General features: G+C 40.6%; 1 protein-coding gene across 3 annotated transcripts; it reads left to right on the top strand.

Annotated features, from left to right (window-relative positions):
- The first annotated feature begins 111 nt into the window (after positions 1-111).
- Positions 112-12,119, top strand: ZNF189 (zinc finger protein 189). Of its 3 annotated transcripts, none has more exons than XM_014842210.3 (3): positions 112-497; positions 1,241-1,325; positions 9,384-12,119. In XM_014842210.3, exons 1-3 carry the CDS (start codon positions 465-467, stop codon positions 11,102-11,104), a joined length of 1,839 nt encoding a protein of 612 aa, XP_014697696.1. In that variant the 5' UTR covers positions 112-464; the 3' UTR covers positions 11,105-12,119. The 3 variants fall into 3 exon arrangements, with proteins under 3 accessions (XP_014697696.1, XP_014697697.1, XP_014697695.1); XM_014842211.3 differs by having other exon boundaries at positions 124-497; positions 1,244-1,325; XM_014842209.3 differs by having other exon boundaries at positions 135-497; positions 1,199-1,325.
- The last annotated feature ends 3,922 nt before the right edge of the window (positions 12,120-16,041 follow it).

Here is a 16,041-nt window from a genome sequence, read left to right as displayed (position 1 = left end):
ACTCACCAGGGGTTCCCTCTCCATTTGTATGCCGGGAAATGTAGTCCAGTAGCCATTGCCGGCGGAGGCCGGACCGAGGCGCTCTCTCAAAGCGTGACGGGAGTTGTAGTTGGTGGGGGTCCCGGGAAGGTTCCGGGTGACGCCTTCTGGTCCGGGGGCGGGCGGTCATAGCGCTTCTTGGCTGAAAGGAGGAGGAACTGGCAACGGGGAGGAGGCGCCAGCAAGGCCTGGAAGGCTGCGTAGCCTGGCAGGAGAGGGGGTTTGGGAGTTAGGGGGACGCCAAATAGCGCGTGTGATATGCTGCTGGGGTCGTGACCGCTCGGGGACCGAGGCAGGACTTGGCCAGACCCATTCTGGAGGCCTCGCGTTCGTCGGGCCTATTCTCCCGCGGCCGGGTAGGCCTCACCGGAGGCTACTTTGCGTGCGGCCGCCGCGCGTTCCTGCCCTGATTTTCTGTCCGGGAGATGGCTTCCCCGAGCCCCCCGCCGGAGCCAAAGGTGAGTCGCCCCTCCAGGTATCCCCGTTCTCGCCGCCACCGGAGCTAGGCCGCGCCACCGCCCCCCCAGCGCCCCGACCGTGGTCTCTAGGGCCAGCGCGGTGCGAGGAAGTACCCCCTAGTGCTCTGGGTGCGGTTCGCCTCCAGACTGCCCACTGGCTCCTTTTTCTCAAGAGCGACTTGATAAATCAGCTGGAGAAAATTAGTAATGCTGCCAACTAGTGCTCTCGTTTGTGAGTTCTTCCAGGTAAAGCACCATTTTTGACCTTCCCCTGTGTCTTCTGTGCCTCTCACGATGCCTGGACCCAAGGTAGACGCTTACACAACTTCATGGAATTGAATTAAACAGGGTCTCAAGCCAGTGCAAATAGAGAATTGGAGCGGGGCAATGAGGAGCAGGAAGGTTGGGGAGGCCTTGGGGCAGTTTCTTCAAATGAAAATATTAGGGCATGATTGTTGAACCAGAAAAGCCTTAGCCTTAAGCCCGTCGTTACGGGGGACAGGGAACCAGCTCAATTATCCTGTAGTTTGAGGTGCCTGTCTGTTACAGTCGGTTCCCGGAATTGGGCCCCATTTGGAACTCGAAGTTACCATGTTCCTCCTAGCCTACTCGGCCCTGATAAGTGATTGCTTCTGCTACTTTCAGTGGTAGAATTGTCCTTGAGACGACAAGAACTGACTACAGAAATCATACTATTTCAGGGGTTGCTGACATTTGAGGATGTGGCTGTGTTTTTTACCCAGGAGGAGTGGGATTATCTGGATCCAGCTCAGAGAAGCCTGTATAAAGATGTCATGATGGAGAATTATGGAAACCTGGTGTCACTGGGTAAGAATCTGCTGTTTCTCTGAATCCAATATCTAAGGGGCTATTAGATACCAGACTCAGAGGACACTTGGACCAGTACCAGTACCAAAGCTGCTTTGTTCCAAAGTTCTGATTCAACCTTTTCAGTCATTGTTTCCATGACTCTCATCCCTAACATCCTTGCACTGACCAAAATACAAGCCTTTTTGGCTTTTTATCTTCATAATCTCATTCCCATATTGCTCTGTACTTTCCCTCCAAGCTCATCCTCCCACTGCTTTCCTCCCACCCCTTCTCACTCTGCCTTCTGGAGCCCCTGTTCCTCTTCACATAATGTTCCCTACCCCTCCTGGCCTTGACTGAAACCTGGCACTTTCCCAAGGACACTATTTCTCTGGCAGGGGCTGCTTATTCTCCCACTTCCTCTTCCTTCCCCATCCTTTGTCTCAAGGCTGAAAGGGAGAAGTTATTGTTCTCCCAGCTTTTCAGTGCTATTCCCAAAGCATTAGTTTTCCATCTTCAAACCAAATCTTTCTCCTTTGAGGCCTCAGCAGTCTTATTCTACACACTCAATTCCTTTTCACTATCATCTGTCAACTTTTTTTTTTTGGTCCCTCACACATAGACTTTGTCGTGTGTTCCAGAGTTTTCTCTAGGGTAACCCACACCATCGATGATGCAGTCAATCCTTAAGCCTCACTGTATCTTAACCGTATTGTCTTCAGGGACCCTGCTTTCCCTTTTTATTCAGCAGTTCACATCAATGGTCATCTTCCTCAATTTTATCATTTTGTTTAAGGCAAATCTTAAACCCCAATATTTTGGTCTTTGACCAGTTATTCAGACAATAGGTATTTGTTGACTGACTAAACAGGGGTGACCGGAGCAGACATGATCTCTGCTCCTGTGGAGTTTACTATAATTGCTTACCTTTCTACCTCTCCTACTCCTTTCCTACTTTCATTCTTAATGATGTTTCCTGTTCCTCCACTTCTCTGATTTTTTTCCCAGGCTATCCATCTCTTCTTGACTTTGCCTCTTCATCTAATCCATGGACCTGTGAATTATCACCAGCATGCTCTCTTGCTTTGTCATTATGCTCTGCCCATTCTGTAAACTTCAAATCCTATATTGGTTATAAACTGTGCCTTTCTTTTCTCCTACCTGAGTTGCTAAACACAGCAGGAGAAATTCTTTAACTGAAGGGATTCATGTCCTGTATATATGCCTGGCTTTTCTTCCTTCTAGTCTCCACTGGGTTTTTGCATCTCATCAAATTTCTTATCTTTGATTTGCTAATTCCCCTGTTCCATTTAGTGACTATTTCAAAAACTTAAAGTTTTTTGCTTGAGTCTGTCACTCGGTTGTGGACCTTAACTTTCGGCTTCACAGAGAAGACAGAGGCCTCTAGACATGAACTCTCAACTTTTCTACCCCTCATCTGCACACATAAGGCTCCTCCTGTCTTCTCACTTCTCCAAGAACTTGTTCATCAGTCATCTTTTTCTTTTTCGCTTTACAGCTTCAGTGTCTATTCCTTCTCCCCTGGTGCCTTTATTCTGATGATAAGCATATTCCTGGTTTTTCCACTTGGGGAGAGGAGAAGGGGGAAAAAACTCTTCGTTGAGCCAGTCTGCCTCTTGCTATTCCTTGTAACCTGCAACTCATTCTCTTCCCAGCCAAAGTTTATACGAGTAGTTAATGTGTGTTCTCTACTTCTTTACCTCCCATTATCTCCAAGCCCCTTTTCTTGCCTCTGCCATCCCCTTAAATTGCTTAACATTCATCTGTAATAACCCAGTTGTCAAATGCAGTAGACTCTTTCGGGACTTTATTTTATTCCGCCTCTCTATAGATAACTTGAAACTCTTTATTGCTGCCTTCCATTGTCTTGCATTCTCAGACTTCTGGTCAGTCTGTATACTTTGCTTGGTGGACCATATCTACACCTGGGGCATCGGCGACCACTGTGTGATGGTAAGTGCCAAATCTTTACCTCCACCTGAGAGAGGCATTATGGAGCCTAACTGCCTAAGTGAAATCCTGGTTTCACCACTTAGCCTTGTGACGATGGGTGAATTACTTCACGCTTCTGTGCCTGTTTCTTTTTTAATAAAATGAAGTAATAATAGCAGTTGCCTGTTAGTGCTATTGTGAGCGTTAACTGAGTTAATGTATGTAAAGCATTTAGGACACAGACTAACGTAGTAAGTACAATATAAATGTTGACTGCTATCATCACCATCATTGTCATTGTCTTCTCTCTTGAACTCCAGATTCTTAGTCACCTCCTTTTGAAAACCATGTAAGTAACTCACACCTGGCAAATCTCAAATAATCCATGAAGATCTCAAGGGCCTCCTCTTCAGAATTAAGCACTCCTTTCTCTGTGCTACTGTGTGCACTTCCATTGTTGAATTTATCACACTGTACTACAATCATTTGTGTTATTTTTCTAACCAGACTGATTTCCACGAGAACAATAACTATATCTTTTTCATTTGATTTCTCTAGCACTTAGTACAGAGCAGGCATGTATTATATGCTTCTTAAATATTTGAATGACTGAGTGAATATACTTAAGACTCACTACCTCTTGACTAGATTATTGCATTAGCCTTTTGCCACCAGTCTCCCTTTCTTTTAATATACTCTCTTTACTGCCACCAAACTGATTTTGTGTTAGTTAACGACTTACGGCTTCTGATGATTCTTGATAGCTTACAGGATAAAAATCTTAATTGCTTCTCCTACATACTAGGACCTCCCTATATAGCTCCTGCCTAGTTTTCTAGCTTCATCTGTTATTTCCTGCACAGTACTTCCATCTTCAGCCATATCAGCTGCTAATTTTTTTTTTCCAATATGCCGTGGTGTCTCTGAGTCACTGCCAGCTTTATCCACACATATGGTATCGTGGTAGAGAGAACCAGGCAAATGCCCAGCCTTGCCTGTCCCTGGTACTGCAAAATGTGAGTACCATATGGACAGAGGTGTGGCAGTGAGCCCATCTGTGATCTGCTTTCAGGCTCTCTTCTTTATTTTGGCGAAATACAGCTTTTCATCAGTTATTATTTCTTCCTCTACAATCTTCTCATCCTTCTCTGTAGACTGTATCTCCATCTCCTTGATGAGAGAGCATGATTACTCGACTGTTCCGCTGTAGTGTTTTCCTCCACTTCATCGTGTTGCTTTACTTAACACAACGCTCTTCTAGCTGTGTAAATTTTGGCTCTTTATTTATAACTTTCATTTTCATGCTAATTTTTCTTTAAAAACTTTAATAACTTCAGTGGTGATACAGCTGACAGCTTGCCCTCTCAGTTCTTGATTTTTCAGTTCTTTCAATGGAAATCAGCTTCTTCAGTTTTAGTGACTTCTCTCCAGTCTACCTGAGCCATGTTGGACCTTGACAGAATTGGAAATTGGTGTACCTACAAAACCTTAAACTCATTGTTTCTTTTCTTTAACTATTGTCTCTCTTCAATTATTTGTTCCACTGCTCATCCATTGAATAAATTGTTATCAAGCACTGTCCTAGCCCTAGGAATGCAAATTCTTCCCCATTCTCTCATTCTTTTACCGAGAAAACTTTTTATACTCTGTTGGATAGCAGGATTGGCAGCTGTGGTCCACAGGACGAATCTGGCCCATTGCCTGTTTTTGTAAATAAGGTTTTGTTGGAACATGGACATGCCCATTCCTTTATGTGTTATCTGTGACTGCTTACATGCCTCAGTGGTGGAGTTGAGTAGTTGCAGCACAGACCAAAGCCACAAAATGAAAAATATTTATTGTCTGCCCCTTTTTAGGAAATATGTGCCAGTTCCTGTTCTGTCCTAAAGTTCAGGCCCCTGCACTTTACCATTTCCTTGCTGTCTCTCTCTCCCTTCAGCTACTGTATTATTAAAACTGATTAAAGATTATAGGAATCAACTCAAGCTAGCTTAAGCCAGTAAGAGAAGTTATTATAGGGACAGAGATGGCTCGTGGAAAATATGAGCAGGATTGCAACAGGACATCAGAAAAGGACTAAAATCAAAAATTGGCTCACTCTCAGGAAATCAGGAATTAACTCTTTGTACTCTGTTTCTTTCTTCTTTGCACACTAGTCTTTCTTCCTTGTGTCCACATGCTGCTGTTCTTTTAGCTTCTGAGTTGATAGGTTACAATTCTAGTCACATTCAGAATAACTAGCAATTTCAGTTTCAGTTCCAGATTCCTGGGAGAGATGCATTTTGAGTCAACTGTCTTCTAGGCAACTTATCTGTGATCATAGGATGGGAACATGTAATAGAAGCATTGCAGACATCTCAGGAGTTGATTCTAGCTGTCAGGCCCAGATATATAATGGGTAGTCATTTCTAGGCTGCTCTGTGTGGAAGCCCAGACTCACTTGTTTTCTTTACCTAACTGTTTGACCTATTTATTTTCTTGCCACTGCCCCTCTGCTTTATTTACTTTAGCAATATATCACACTGTATGTCTGGTAAGATAAGTCGTTCTTCTGTATGCTTTTTCAGGAATACTTAACTGGATTTCTGCATTCTTCCAATTGAGATTTAGACTCGTTGGGGTTTTTTAATTGGTTCATAGAATTTTGATTGGAATACAGTTAGCTTCATAGATTGATTTGGGAAGAATTGAGGTCCTTATAGTACTGAATCATTTCAGCAATTTGGTTGACTCTACTTAACTGTCTTATGTCCTTCAGAAAAATTTTATGATTATTTTGGTGAATCTTGCATGTTTCTTGTTAGATTTAGTCCTAGGTTTTATGGTTTCTGTTATTGTGAAGAGTATATTTTATTTTTCTGGACTATTTACTAACTGGTTATCTTGGTACTAAGAATCAATATTTACTTTATATATTAGTCTTTTGTTGCTGTTTCATTTAGTTCTTTGAGGAATTTTTGATAGAAATTCATATCTTCTGCAAATAATGATAATTTTGTCTTATTCCTTTGAGTAAAAGCCCTGTGACAAGGTCCACTGAGTAAACATTGTGAAGAGACTTGCCCTTGTCACAGGAATTTATAATCCAATGGAGGAGACAAACACAAACAGTTAAAAGTGCAGTGTAATAATAGCTGTAACACATTTATGGACAAGGGCTGGTGATAAAAAACAACACCTAAATCTATCTGGTGAAGGCTTTGTAGAGGAACTGTTGCTTTGAATTGAGTCTTAAAGAGAAACCAAGAGTTTGCCAGGTAAACAATATTAGGGGACATTTACTAAATGAGATATGCAAAGAAATGGCATAAAAGATTATATAACGCAAGGAATTTGCCCACTTAAAGTGTGAGGGAGTGGTAGGAGAGTGAATTGAGGCTTAGAGACCATGTCAGAAACTGCTGCCTATCATTGTATAAAGAGCTTTGAAATCAAAGCTTTGATCTTAGAGATGATGGAGTGCTCATGAATCTACAGGTGGTAATATGACTAGAATTCCATTTTATGAAGATATCTCTGAATTCAATGAAGTAGATGTAGTGTGGGGGCAGCCTAAAGACCAGAGCTAAGGATTATTAGATGGCTTTTGCAATCATCCAGGGAAATCATGGAAAGAAGGGAGATGCTAGAGAGTAGAATCATTGATTTTGGAGATTGATTAACGGTAAGAAAAAGGGAGAAATCCAGGTTGATTTGTGGCTTTAGGACTTCAATGTAATGGCTGGTGATGCCTCTCAAGAGAAGATGATTAGAGCTGGAGACAGACATGACAGCAGATGATGGTGATCATGTTAATTGTGAACCCTTTTTGAGACATCTCTAAGTGGTGCTATTCAGAGAGTGAGATAAGGATGTAAATATGGGTAACAATATCCTTAAACAGTTGACCAAGGAAGAGAAATACATGAGAGAAATGCAGTATTAGAAAAGGCCAGAGAAGTAGAGAAGGAACTAGAAGAATATGATAGGATAGAAACCAAAAACAGTGTCAAGAGATGGGAGTAGTCAACAGTGTGAGAGGCTGCTGAGTAAAATAAGGACTGAAAAAATGTCCATTGTGTTTGTTATTTGAAAGTCATTGGTAACTTAATGAGAAGTTTCTCTAGATGCTGGAAACGGAGACCAGATTTCACAGTAGGTTGTAGAATACACTGAATGGGAAGAGGTTGGGCATGGAAAACAGTTAGGAAATGGAGAGCTACAGTGTTAAGGTTTCTTTCAAAGCTTGGATTTCATCAAGAGAAGGATTTCAGGTTCAAGATAGAGTTGAGCATATTTGTATTTTGGTAGGACATGTCAATGGAGAATACAGATTGAAGAAAGAGGAAAAAATGGTAATAACTGAACAAGCACCCAGACGAACAAGTGGGATCAAGAGAGGGTAGATGGATTAGCCTTGGATAGGAATGGGATATATCTTCGTGTACCATTGTAGATAATTTTACAGGTAGGGGGCAGAAAGTTGAGGGAGTTCTTTCACTCTTTTTTATCGTGTGAAAGAAAACCCAGTCCACTGAAAGTGAATTTGAGACAGACCACTGTAAGTACGATCATGCACCATGTAATGACGTTTCAGTCAACTGACCACATATATGGTGGTGGTTCTGTAAGATTGGTACCGTAGAGCCTAGCTGTGTAATAGGCTTTACCATCTAGGTTTGTGTAAGTACACTCTATGATGTTCACACAACAACAAAATCACCTAACACCACATTTCTCAGAATGTATCCTCATCATTAAGTGACACATGACTGTAGCCTACATAGAAATAAAGTTTCTACTAGTTTCTTAAGGGGATGAGAGAAGGTTTTCTTTGGAATAGAATAACTTAATGACTGGTTTGAAGTAAGTGAAAAGAAAATTCAAAGATGACTTCACAGTTACAAGACTGGAAAATTGAGAGAAAAGAGGAGGTCTGATAAAGGGAATTGTTTAGGGCCAAATATAAATTTGGTAGTGATAGAATCTTCTAGTGGAGTTATCCAACAGGCGGCAAGAGATAGAAAATCAGGAAAGGAGTCAGAGGCAGACTTAAGTGTCCTATATGCCACTCTTTTACATCATAGACTGTTATGTTATCTTTCCTCCAACACATGCAGGATTTTCATATCTTAGATGTCATGCTGACTTGTCAGTTGGAATTGGGTGGTTCCAATTTGGGTCTTACATCTTAAAGGAGTGAGAATCATGTATACTTCAAGAACGTGGTATGATTTGTGGTAGGTGAAGTCATAAGCTACTGCAAAGTTCTCTGTCTTTGTTTCTTCCATTAGCTCTGACCATGTTCCTTTATTTTTTTTCCGTCTTTCTTTATCATAGACTCCATGTCACTTCAACCTATTATTTTTTAAGCCATTTTATCTCTTGATAAAGGACTACTTTACTTAATATTTTCTTTATCATATTATTTTCTTTCTTTGTTATGTTATTTTCTTTCTCCATTGTACTTGTCATCCATTCCATTTGGTAGAGGGCTTCATGTTTTATCTCTGAATCTGGGATCATTACACAATGCCTGGAATGCTTTTGATTGCAATAAGTTATTGTTAGTGAATGAATTGTTGCTTCCCTTGGTTTTTGTCTTTTATCCTTGTCAGCATCATTTTATGTGTTCCTTTATGTCAGTTATTTGGTGTACTCACATTCCAATAATGCTGTCTCATCCTAAGTTTTCCGGTACCTACTATTTTCTTCCTATGTTGTTCTTTCTTCCTGGATAGCATTCCTCCTACCACTACTTGTTTTATTTCTTTGTTTGCCCATTTTACCTCGCATAATTCACTGTTGATTTATCAGCGCTTCCTCCCAACTCTACTTGTTCCTACTAACTCATTCTTTGCCCAGTAATCACTCTTTTCATACCCCTTCTCCAAGAAAAACGTTTCATTTCATCAGATAACTAATACTAAATAATAATATTGATATAGCTTATACTCTTTGCCAGAGACTGTTCTAAGTGCTTTATGTATATGAACTAACTTAATCCTCTCAACAGTACCGTGAGGTAGTAAACTACATTTTATAGACATAGTAGATTAATTTATCTTATCTTATTTTTCTGACAGTTTCTCCTTGCTAGCAAAGAGCTTGGCTCATGTTTCTGTTTTCTTTGTATTATTCCAGATGTTTTGAACAGAGATAAGGATGAGGAGCCAACTGTGAAACAAGAAATTGAGGAAATTGAGGAAGAAGTGGAACCACAGGGTGTAATAGTTACAAGAATCAAAAGTGAAATTGACCAGGATCCCATGGGTAGAGAAACTTTTGAACTTGTTGGTAGGTTAGATAAACAGAGAGGAATCTTTTTATGGGAAATTCCAAGGGAATCTTTGACCCAGGAACAGAGAATGTTCAGAGGAAACACTAACATTATCCGTAAGAGACCAACTTCAGAAGAGAAATGCCATAAATGTGAAGAATGTGGAAAGGGTTTTGTGCGCAAGGCCCATTTCATTCAACATCAAAGGGTCCATACTGGTGAGAAACCTTTTCAATGCAATGAATGTGGGAAAAGTTTTAGTCGCAGTTCATTCGTTATTGAACACCAGAGAATTCACACTGGGGAAAGGCCATATGAGTGTAATTACTGTGGGAAAACGTTTAGTGTGAGCTCAACCCTTATTAGACATCAGAGAATCCACACTGGAGAGAGACCATATCAGTGTAATCAGTGTAAACAGAGCTTTAGCCAGAGAAGGAGCCTTGTTAAACATCAAAGGATTCACACAGGTGAGAAACCCCATAAATGTAGTGACTGTGGAAAAGCCTTCAGCTGGAAGTCACACCTCATTGAACATCAGAGAACTCACACTGGTGAGAAACCCTATCACTGTACCAAATGTAAGAAAAGCTTTAGTCGAAATTCATTACTTGTTGAACATCAGAGAATTCACACTGGGGAAAGACCCCATAAATGTGGTGAATGTGGGAAAGCCTTTAGATTAAGTACATACCTTATACAACACCAAAAAATCCACACTGGTGAGAAGCCGTTTCTTTGCATTGAATGTGGAAAAAGTTTCAGTCGGAGCTCATTTCTTATCGAACATCAGAGGATCCATACAGGTGAAAGACCTTATCAGTGCAAAGAGTGCGGGAAAAGCTTCAGTCAACTCTGCAACCTTACTCGTCATCAGAGAATTCACACAGGAGACAAACCCCATAAATGTGAGGAATGCGGAAAAGCCTTTAGTAGAAGCTCAGGTCTTATTCAGCATCAAAGAATCCACACCAGAGAGAAGACTTATTCATACAATGAAACTAAGGAAAGTTTTGATCCAAATTGCAGTCTTGTTATACAGCAGGAAGTCTATCCTAAGGAAAAATCTTATAAATGTGATGAATGTGGGAAAACTTTTAGTGTCAGTGCTCATCTTGTACAACATCAAAGAATCCACACTGGTGAAAAGCCCTATCTGTGTACTGTATGTGGGAAAAGCTTCAGTCGGAGCTCATTTCTTATTGAACATCAGAGAATCCACACTGGTGAGAGACCCTATCTGTGCAGACAGTGTGGCAAAAGCTTTAGTCAACTTTGTAATCTGATTCGACATCAGGGTGTTCACACAGGGAATAAACCCCATAAATGTGATGAATGTGGGAAGGCCTTTAGCCGGAACTCAGGCCTTATTCAGCATCAGAGAATACACACAGGCGAGAAACCTTACAAGTGTGAGAAGTGTGACAAAAGCTTTAGTCAACAGCGCAGCCTTGTCAACCATCAGAAGATCCATGCAGAGGTGAAAACCCAAGAAACCCATGAATGTGATGCTTGTGGTGAAGCCTTCAATTGCCGCATCTCTCTTCTTCAGCATCAAAAATTGCACACTACATGGATGCAGTAAATGTAGAGAAATGTTTAAGCTTAGTTTGACTTGAGACTAGGTACCCAAGTTTCAGTGTGGCTCAACATGAGTCAGATTGAGTGATAAAGCAAATTCTCCTTGGCCTCAGGCAAATGGTTTCTAAAGATTCTGTGAATAGTGATCAGCTATCCACAGGCAGTTGAAGACTTCCGTTACTCTTTGTTTTGACGATCATAAAAAAAGACTCAGTAATTTAAGTATCTTTAACAAATCTTTCAGCAGAGAGGTTAAACCCAGGTTCAGAGCACTTGGTCGTAATTAATAAAAGGAGAAGGACAAAGTTGCATTGGTACAAGGGAGCTGGAAGCAGCTGATGTTAGAAAACTAATTATTCAAAGAGTTCTCTGCCACCATCTTATATGGTGGTTCTTTCAGTTCTGTGATATGTTTGGCTGTGCATGCCAAAGTCTGGTAATTAAGCATATGATTAAATTTTCAAGGAAACAAAGCCCGAATGTTTTTGTTTTTTGAAACTGGTATCCAAAGTTTTTGTTATTTAAGAAAGCCAGTCATTTGGTGTGTGAGTTAAAGAAAGGCAGTTCCAATGCCTTGTCGTTCCCAGATCTGTAAAATGAGTGGACCATTACATGTAAAGATTGAGGAATTAACAAACCCAGCAAAGGTGTTACCAAGGAACCTTTGGGAGTGCCTTTTTTTTTCCCCAAGATGGGCTGGAAAAGGTGGAGGAAGGCAGTGTTCTTTTTATGCCCTCCCATCTATGAAAGATATTTGTAGTCCTATGAAATAATCTTTTTCCTCCCCTGCCGGTAGCATGTAAAAGTGTACATATTTTGATTACCAAGAGTTCGAAATAAAAAGAACTGGAGTCTATGCTAGGAAGCTGAGATATTTTGGTATTGCTTTGGTTTTTATGGTAACTAGACTTTGCATGCAATTTTAAAATCCTTATTTCTGGCTCTAGGGCTTCCCTTAGTTAATGGTTGTTATAAACCTGTTAATTCATCTGTTTTAATAATTAAACCTGTTTGGGTTTTTTTTTGCTTTGTGTAAGCATTCTTTGTTACTTTAAGGTAAAATCTATCCTCTCTGATATATTACTGCCTTTAAAAATTAGAATCAAGGATTTAAGGGAAATTGCTCTCACTTGTTCTACCTATGACTAGTTACATTTTCTGGGATAGTTCAATTAAGGTTAAGTCCAGGTTCTTTAGTTTGTGAGTACAGAATCCAAATAACCAGAACTCTGTAATTCTAACTTAATTGAGCAAAAGGCCTCCCTTTCTCCTATACCTTAGACATTGTAAACGTCACCTCCGAACTTTCACCTTCCCATCTCTGAATATGTGTGTGCACACGTCAATCTGGCTGTTACGGTACACGTGCAGAATACACCTCTCCATGCACTGCTGTATTCAGGTTGGCTACTCACAGCATACAGCTGAGTTTTCAAAACAGAGTTTGTAGCCCAATTAAAAGTACAAAAAAGGGGAAGTAACTGAAAATGCACTTGATTAGTCAATCAAATTATTCTCCTGCCCTAAATCTCCCCAGTTTTACTTACTCTGCACCCATGGTTTCCACGCCAAGGTCTCAACTAATAGTGAGTTCTTAGACCTGTTCTCTGTATTTTGAGAAACCTAATGCAAGGTGTATGTTTTTGCTGCGTGCACACTAAAACATTTCTTGGCTTTTTGCTGGAATTGCATCTGTTTCATGTATGATTATCTTGCTTAGCAGAAGCTCTGGCTGCTGCTGTTATTGTAATTTGGGGCCATGGTCACATGAGATACTCCTATTAAAATTACATAAATTTTAACATCCTTGGATGTGAACCTGGAGCAAGAGCTCAAAACCAGTAGCAGTGGAACAATTCTTGACTATATTTACAATTCCTTGCTTATAAAAAGCATAGCCAAAAAGGTGAATTTTTTTTAAAGCAAGTTCATTGGCGTATTCACTGCTGTTTGCCAAGAAAATGATAGAAGTATGGAGAGGGCCTTAGAAAGGGATATGAGGTGCCTAAAAGAGGAGGGAAGGAGAAAGCAAAATTTCAAGAGGGGAGATGGCGTTTAAGATGAGACTAAAAGAGGAGTATCAGGAGAGATGAATACTGTGTGAAGCGGGAGAGTTGTGGGAGGACCTGGTAACTATAGAGTGAACTCCCAGTTGCATTGTGGCAGGAGGTAAGGCTGCCAGGAAACAAGGGCAGATGAAGAGAGTTGTCATGCTAGAGAGAGAGGACTTTACTCTTCTGCTTAAACTTCTGTGGTAACATTTTCCTTATATTTAAAAGTATATTGTATGTGCATGAAAAGGGCACATATTTTATGTGTGCAGCTCTGAATTTTCACAAACACCTGTGAAACTAGCACGAGGCTTAAGAAACGTTACTGGTACCCGAGATATTCCCCTTGCATACCTTTCCAAATACTACTCACACAACACATATCTTGTGGTGCCTCCACTTTAAATCAAGAGGCAATGTGGAAGTGAATAGGAGGGAAAAGTTTGGTTCTTAACCTTTCTTAGATCTCTGGATCTTATCCTCAGAAAACTGCACGAAGTACTGTTTCAAGGACTTGTAGTTTCCATGTTAACCTCAAGAGGCTCTTAGAGTAGTACAGTTGAGATTATGGCATTTTCAGGTAAGGTGGTGGGAATGAGAGAAAGATGGATTTGAGAAATAGAGTCAGGGTTGGTAACTGAATGAGGAAAGTGAGGAAGAGTAAAGAGTCAAGGTGCGTTTGGGTGGTTGGTGCCCTTATTCACTAAGATGGGCTGGGGAGGTCAGTGCACCTTGTGTGGAGTAAGGAAATTACTGAAGCTTTTGAACCTGAAATGTTTGATCTATCTGAGACAGTAGAGATGTCCAGAGGTAATTGGAGATGTGGATATGGTACCCAGGGAAGAGATCTGGGCTAGAAATTGACTTAGGAGTTCACCAGTGTTTAGACACGGAAATGAATTAAGGCTTAAGAAAAGAAATCTAGAGATGGAATCCTGAGGCCTACTATTGTGTAATGAGTGGGCAAGATGCAGAGGAGACTGAGGGAGGAACAGCCAGAAGTATGCAGAACCCAATACAAAGTGGTAACTACTACAGGAAAGTGACCAGGCGGAGTGCTGCAGAGACGTCAAGGAAAGGTTGAAGGGTTTAGATTTGATCATCAGACAGTAATTAGATGAGTTTTGTAAGAGCAGCTCTGAAATCTGGAAGAGCCAGTTCTCACGGGGTCAAGTAGTGTCTGGAGAGTGTAGATCATCAGTTCCCAATACCAGCAATTCATGACAAAGTTTGCTGTTCTACATTCAAATGGTAAAAATAAGGACAATGTAGTATCTTTTTAAAAAGCTAAATTGATTAAAGACCTTACTTTATTCTGAATTTATGCACCTCCTTTCTTAAATAAAAAAGTCTTTTTATGAAATAATAGTAATTTTAGGGAATGATCTGTTGAATGTATGTCTCTAGTGGAAAAGAAAAAATTGACAGCCTTCTTTCAATTATTATTCTTACATCTTAATTTTACTAGTCTATAAAAGGGAATAAAAAGTAGATGACTTGTCTGTGAGTATAAAGATAGATGGAGTGAGTATTTTCCCATTCTGAAAAGATAGACAGTTGAGGGGGAGGGTGAAGATAAAGGAGACCAGGTGGAAGTTGATTAATTATTAGATAAGCAAAGATGAATTCTAGCACTAAGGGAAGGATTTTCTTTGGAGGCTTTCTTCCTCCAATTTGGGAGAAAAGGAAAGAGGACAGATTTAGTGTCGGGGAAGGGGAAGAAATAAAATGCACTATAGATGACCCATTTTCTTTCTTTTTTCTGTTTTAAAGAAACAGCCCACTCATTTCTTTTTGATGCGGAAGATTGGCCCTGAGCTAACATCTGTTGCCAATCTTCCTCTTTTTTTTTTCCTTCCCTAAAGCCCCAGTACATAGGCGTATATATCCTAGTTGTAAGTCGTTCTACTTCTACGTGGGACACCCCCAGAGCATGGCTTGATGATAAGCTGTGTGTAGGTGTGCACACAGGAGCTGAATCGGCATACCCCAGGCCACCAAAGCGGAGCATGAGAATTTAAGCACTCAGCCATGGTGCTGGCCCTGACCCATTTTGAAAAAATAGATTCATATTTTGAGAATCAGGGAAGAAAGAGGGGTGGACACCTTTAGGCGTAGAGTTGGAAGCCTTGTCAATAGCAATAGTAAAGATTTGGAGTAGCAATGGATGAGAGAACCAAACGAAAACTTGGGGAGGGCTGATGGGGTTTTGTTTGGGGCCCAGCTGAAGCAGAAGGCTGTGAACTCATAATGGGGTTACTCAAATTCTTTGTGGGAGTTAACACATGGAACAATTTTGAAAGAAGATTAGGGTTAAAGTAGATAAAGCAAAATATTAATTAGTAGATGAATTCAGGTTTTCCAGAGAAACAACAAACCAATAGGATGGTTTCATACACAGATGACAGACAATAGGAATTGGCTATTGCGATTATGGAGGCCAAGAAGTCCCATAATATGCCATCTGCAAGCTGGAGAACCATGAAAGCTAGTGGTGTAATTGAGTCGGAGTACAAAGGCCCAAGAACCAGAAGTGCTGATGTTCAAGGACAGGAGAAGATGGATGGCCCAGCTTAGGCAGAGGGAAAATTTGCTCTTTCTCCACCTTTTTATTTGATTCAGACCCTCAACGAATTGGATGACGCCCACCAGCCTTGGTGAAGGCAGTCTTCTTTACTCTGTCTACAGATTCAAATGCAAATGTCTTCCAGAAACACCCCCACAGAGCACCCAGAAACAAGGTTTTACCAGCATCCCTTAGCCCAGTCAAGTTGAAACATAAAATTAGTCATCACAGTAGAAAACATTTTTAAACGAGCAAGTAAAAGGAGTCTTTGGTGGCAAAAAACAAAAACAAAACTGGAAATCACTGTAATTACTCTATTTCTAT

The sequence above is a fragment of the Equus asinus genome, chromosome 10 (genome assembly GCF_041296235.1).
Source record: "Equus asinus isolate D_3611 breed Donkey chromosome 10, EquAss-T2T_v2, whole genome shotgun sequence".
Lineage (NCBI taxonomy): Eukaryota > Metazoa > Chordata > Mammalia > Perissodactyla > Equidae > Equus > Equus asinus.
This window is presented reverse-complemented; position numbering and strand designations above follow the sequence as displayed.

Excerpts from the sequence above, each read along its gene's own strand:
- ZNF189 (XM_014842209.3), top strand. The coding sequence starts at position 465 with ATGGCTTCCCCGAGCCCCCCGCCGGAGCCAAAG. Across the intron at positions 498-1,198 it reads GCCCCCCGCCGGAGCCAAAG|GGGTTGCTGACATTTGAGGA; the intron begins GTGAGTCGCCCC and ends ATACTATTTCAG. Across the intron at positions 1,326-9,383 it reads TGGAAACCTGGTGTCACTGG|ATGTTTTGAACAGAGATAAG; the intron begins GTAAGAATCTGC and ends GTATTATTCCAG.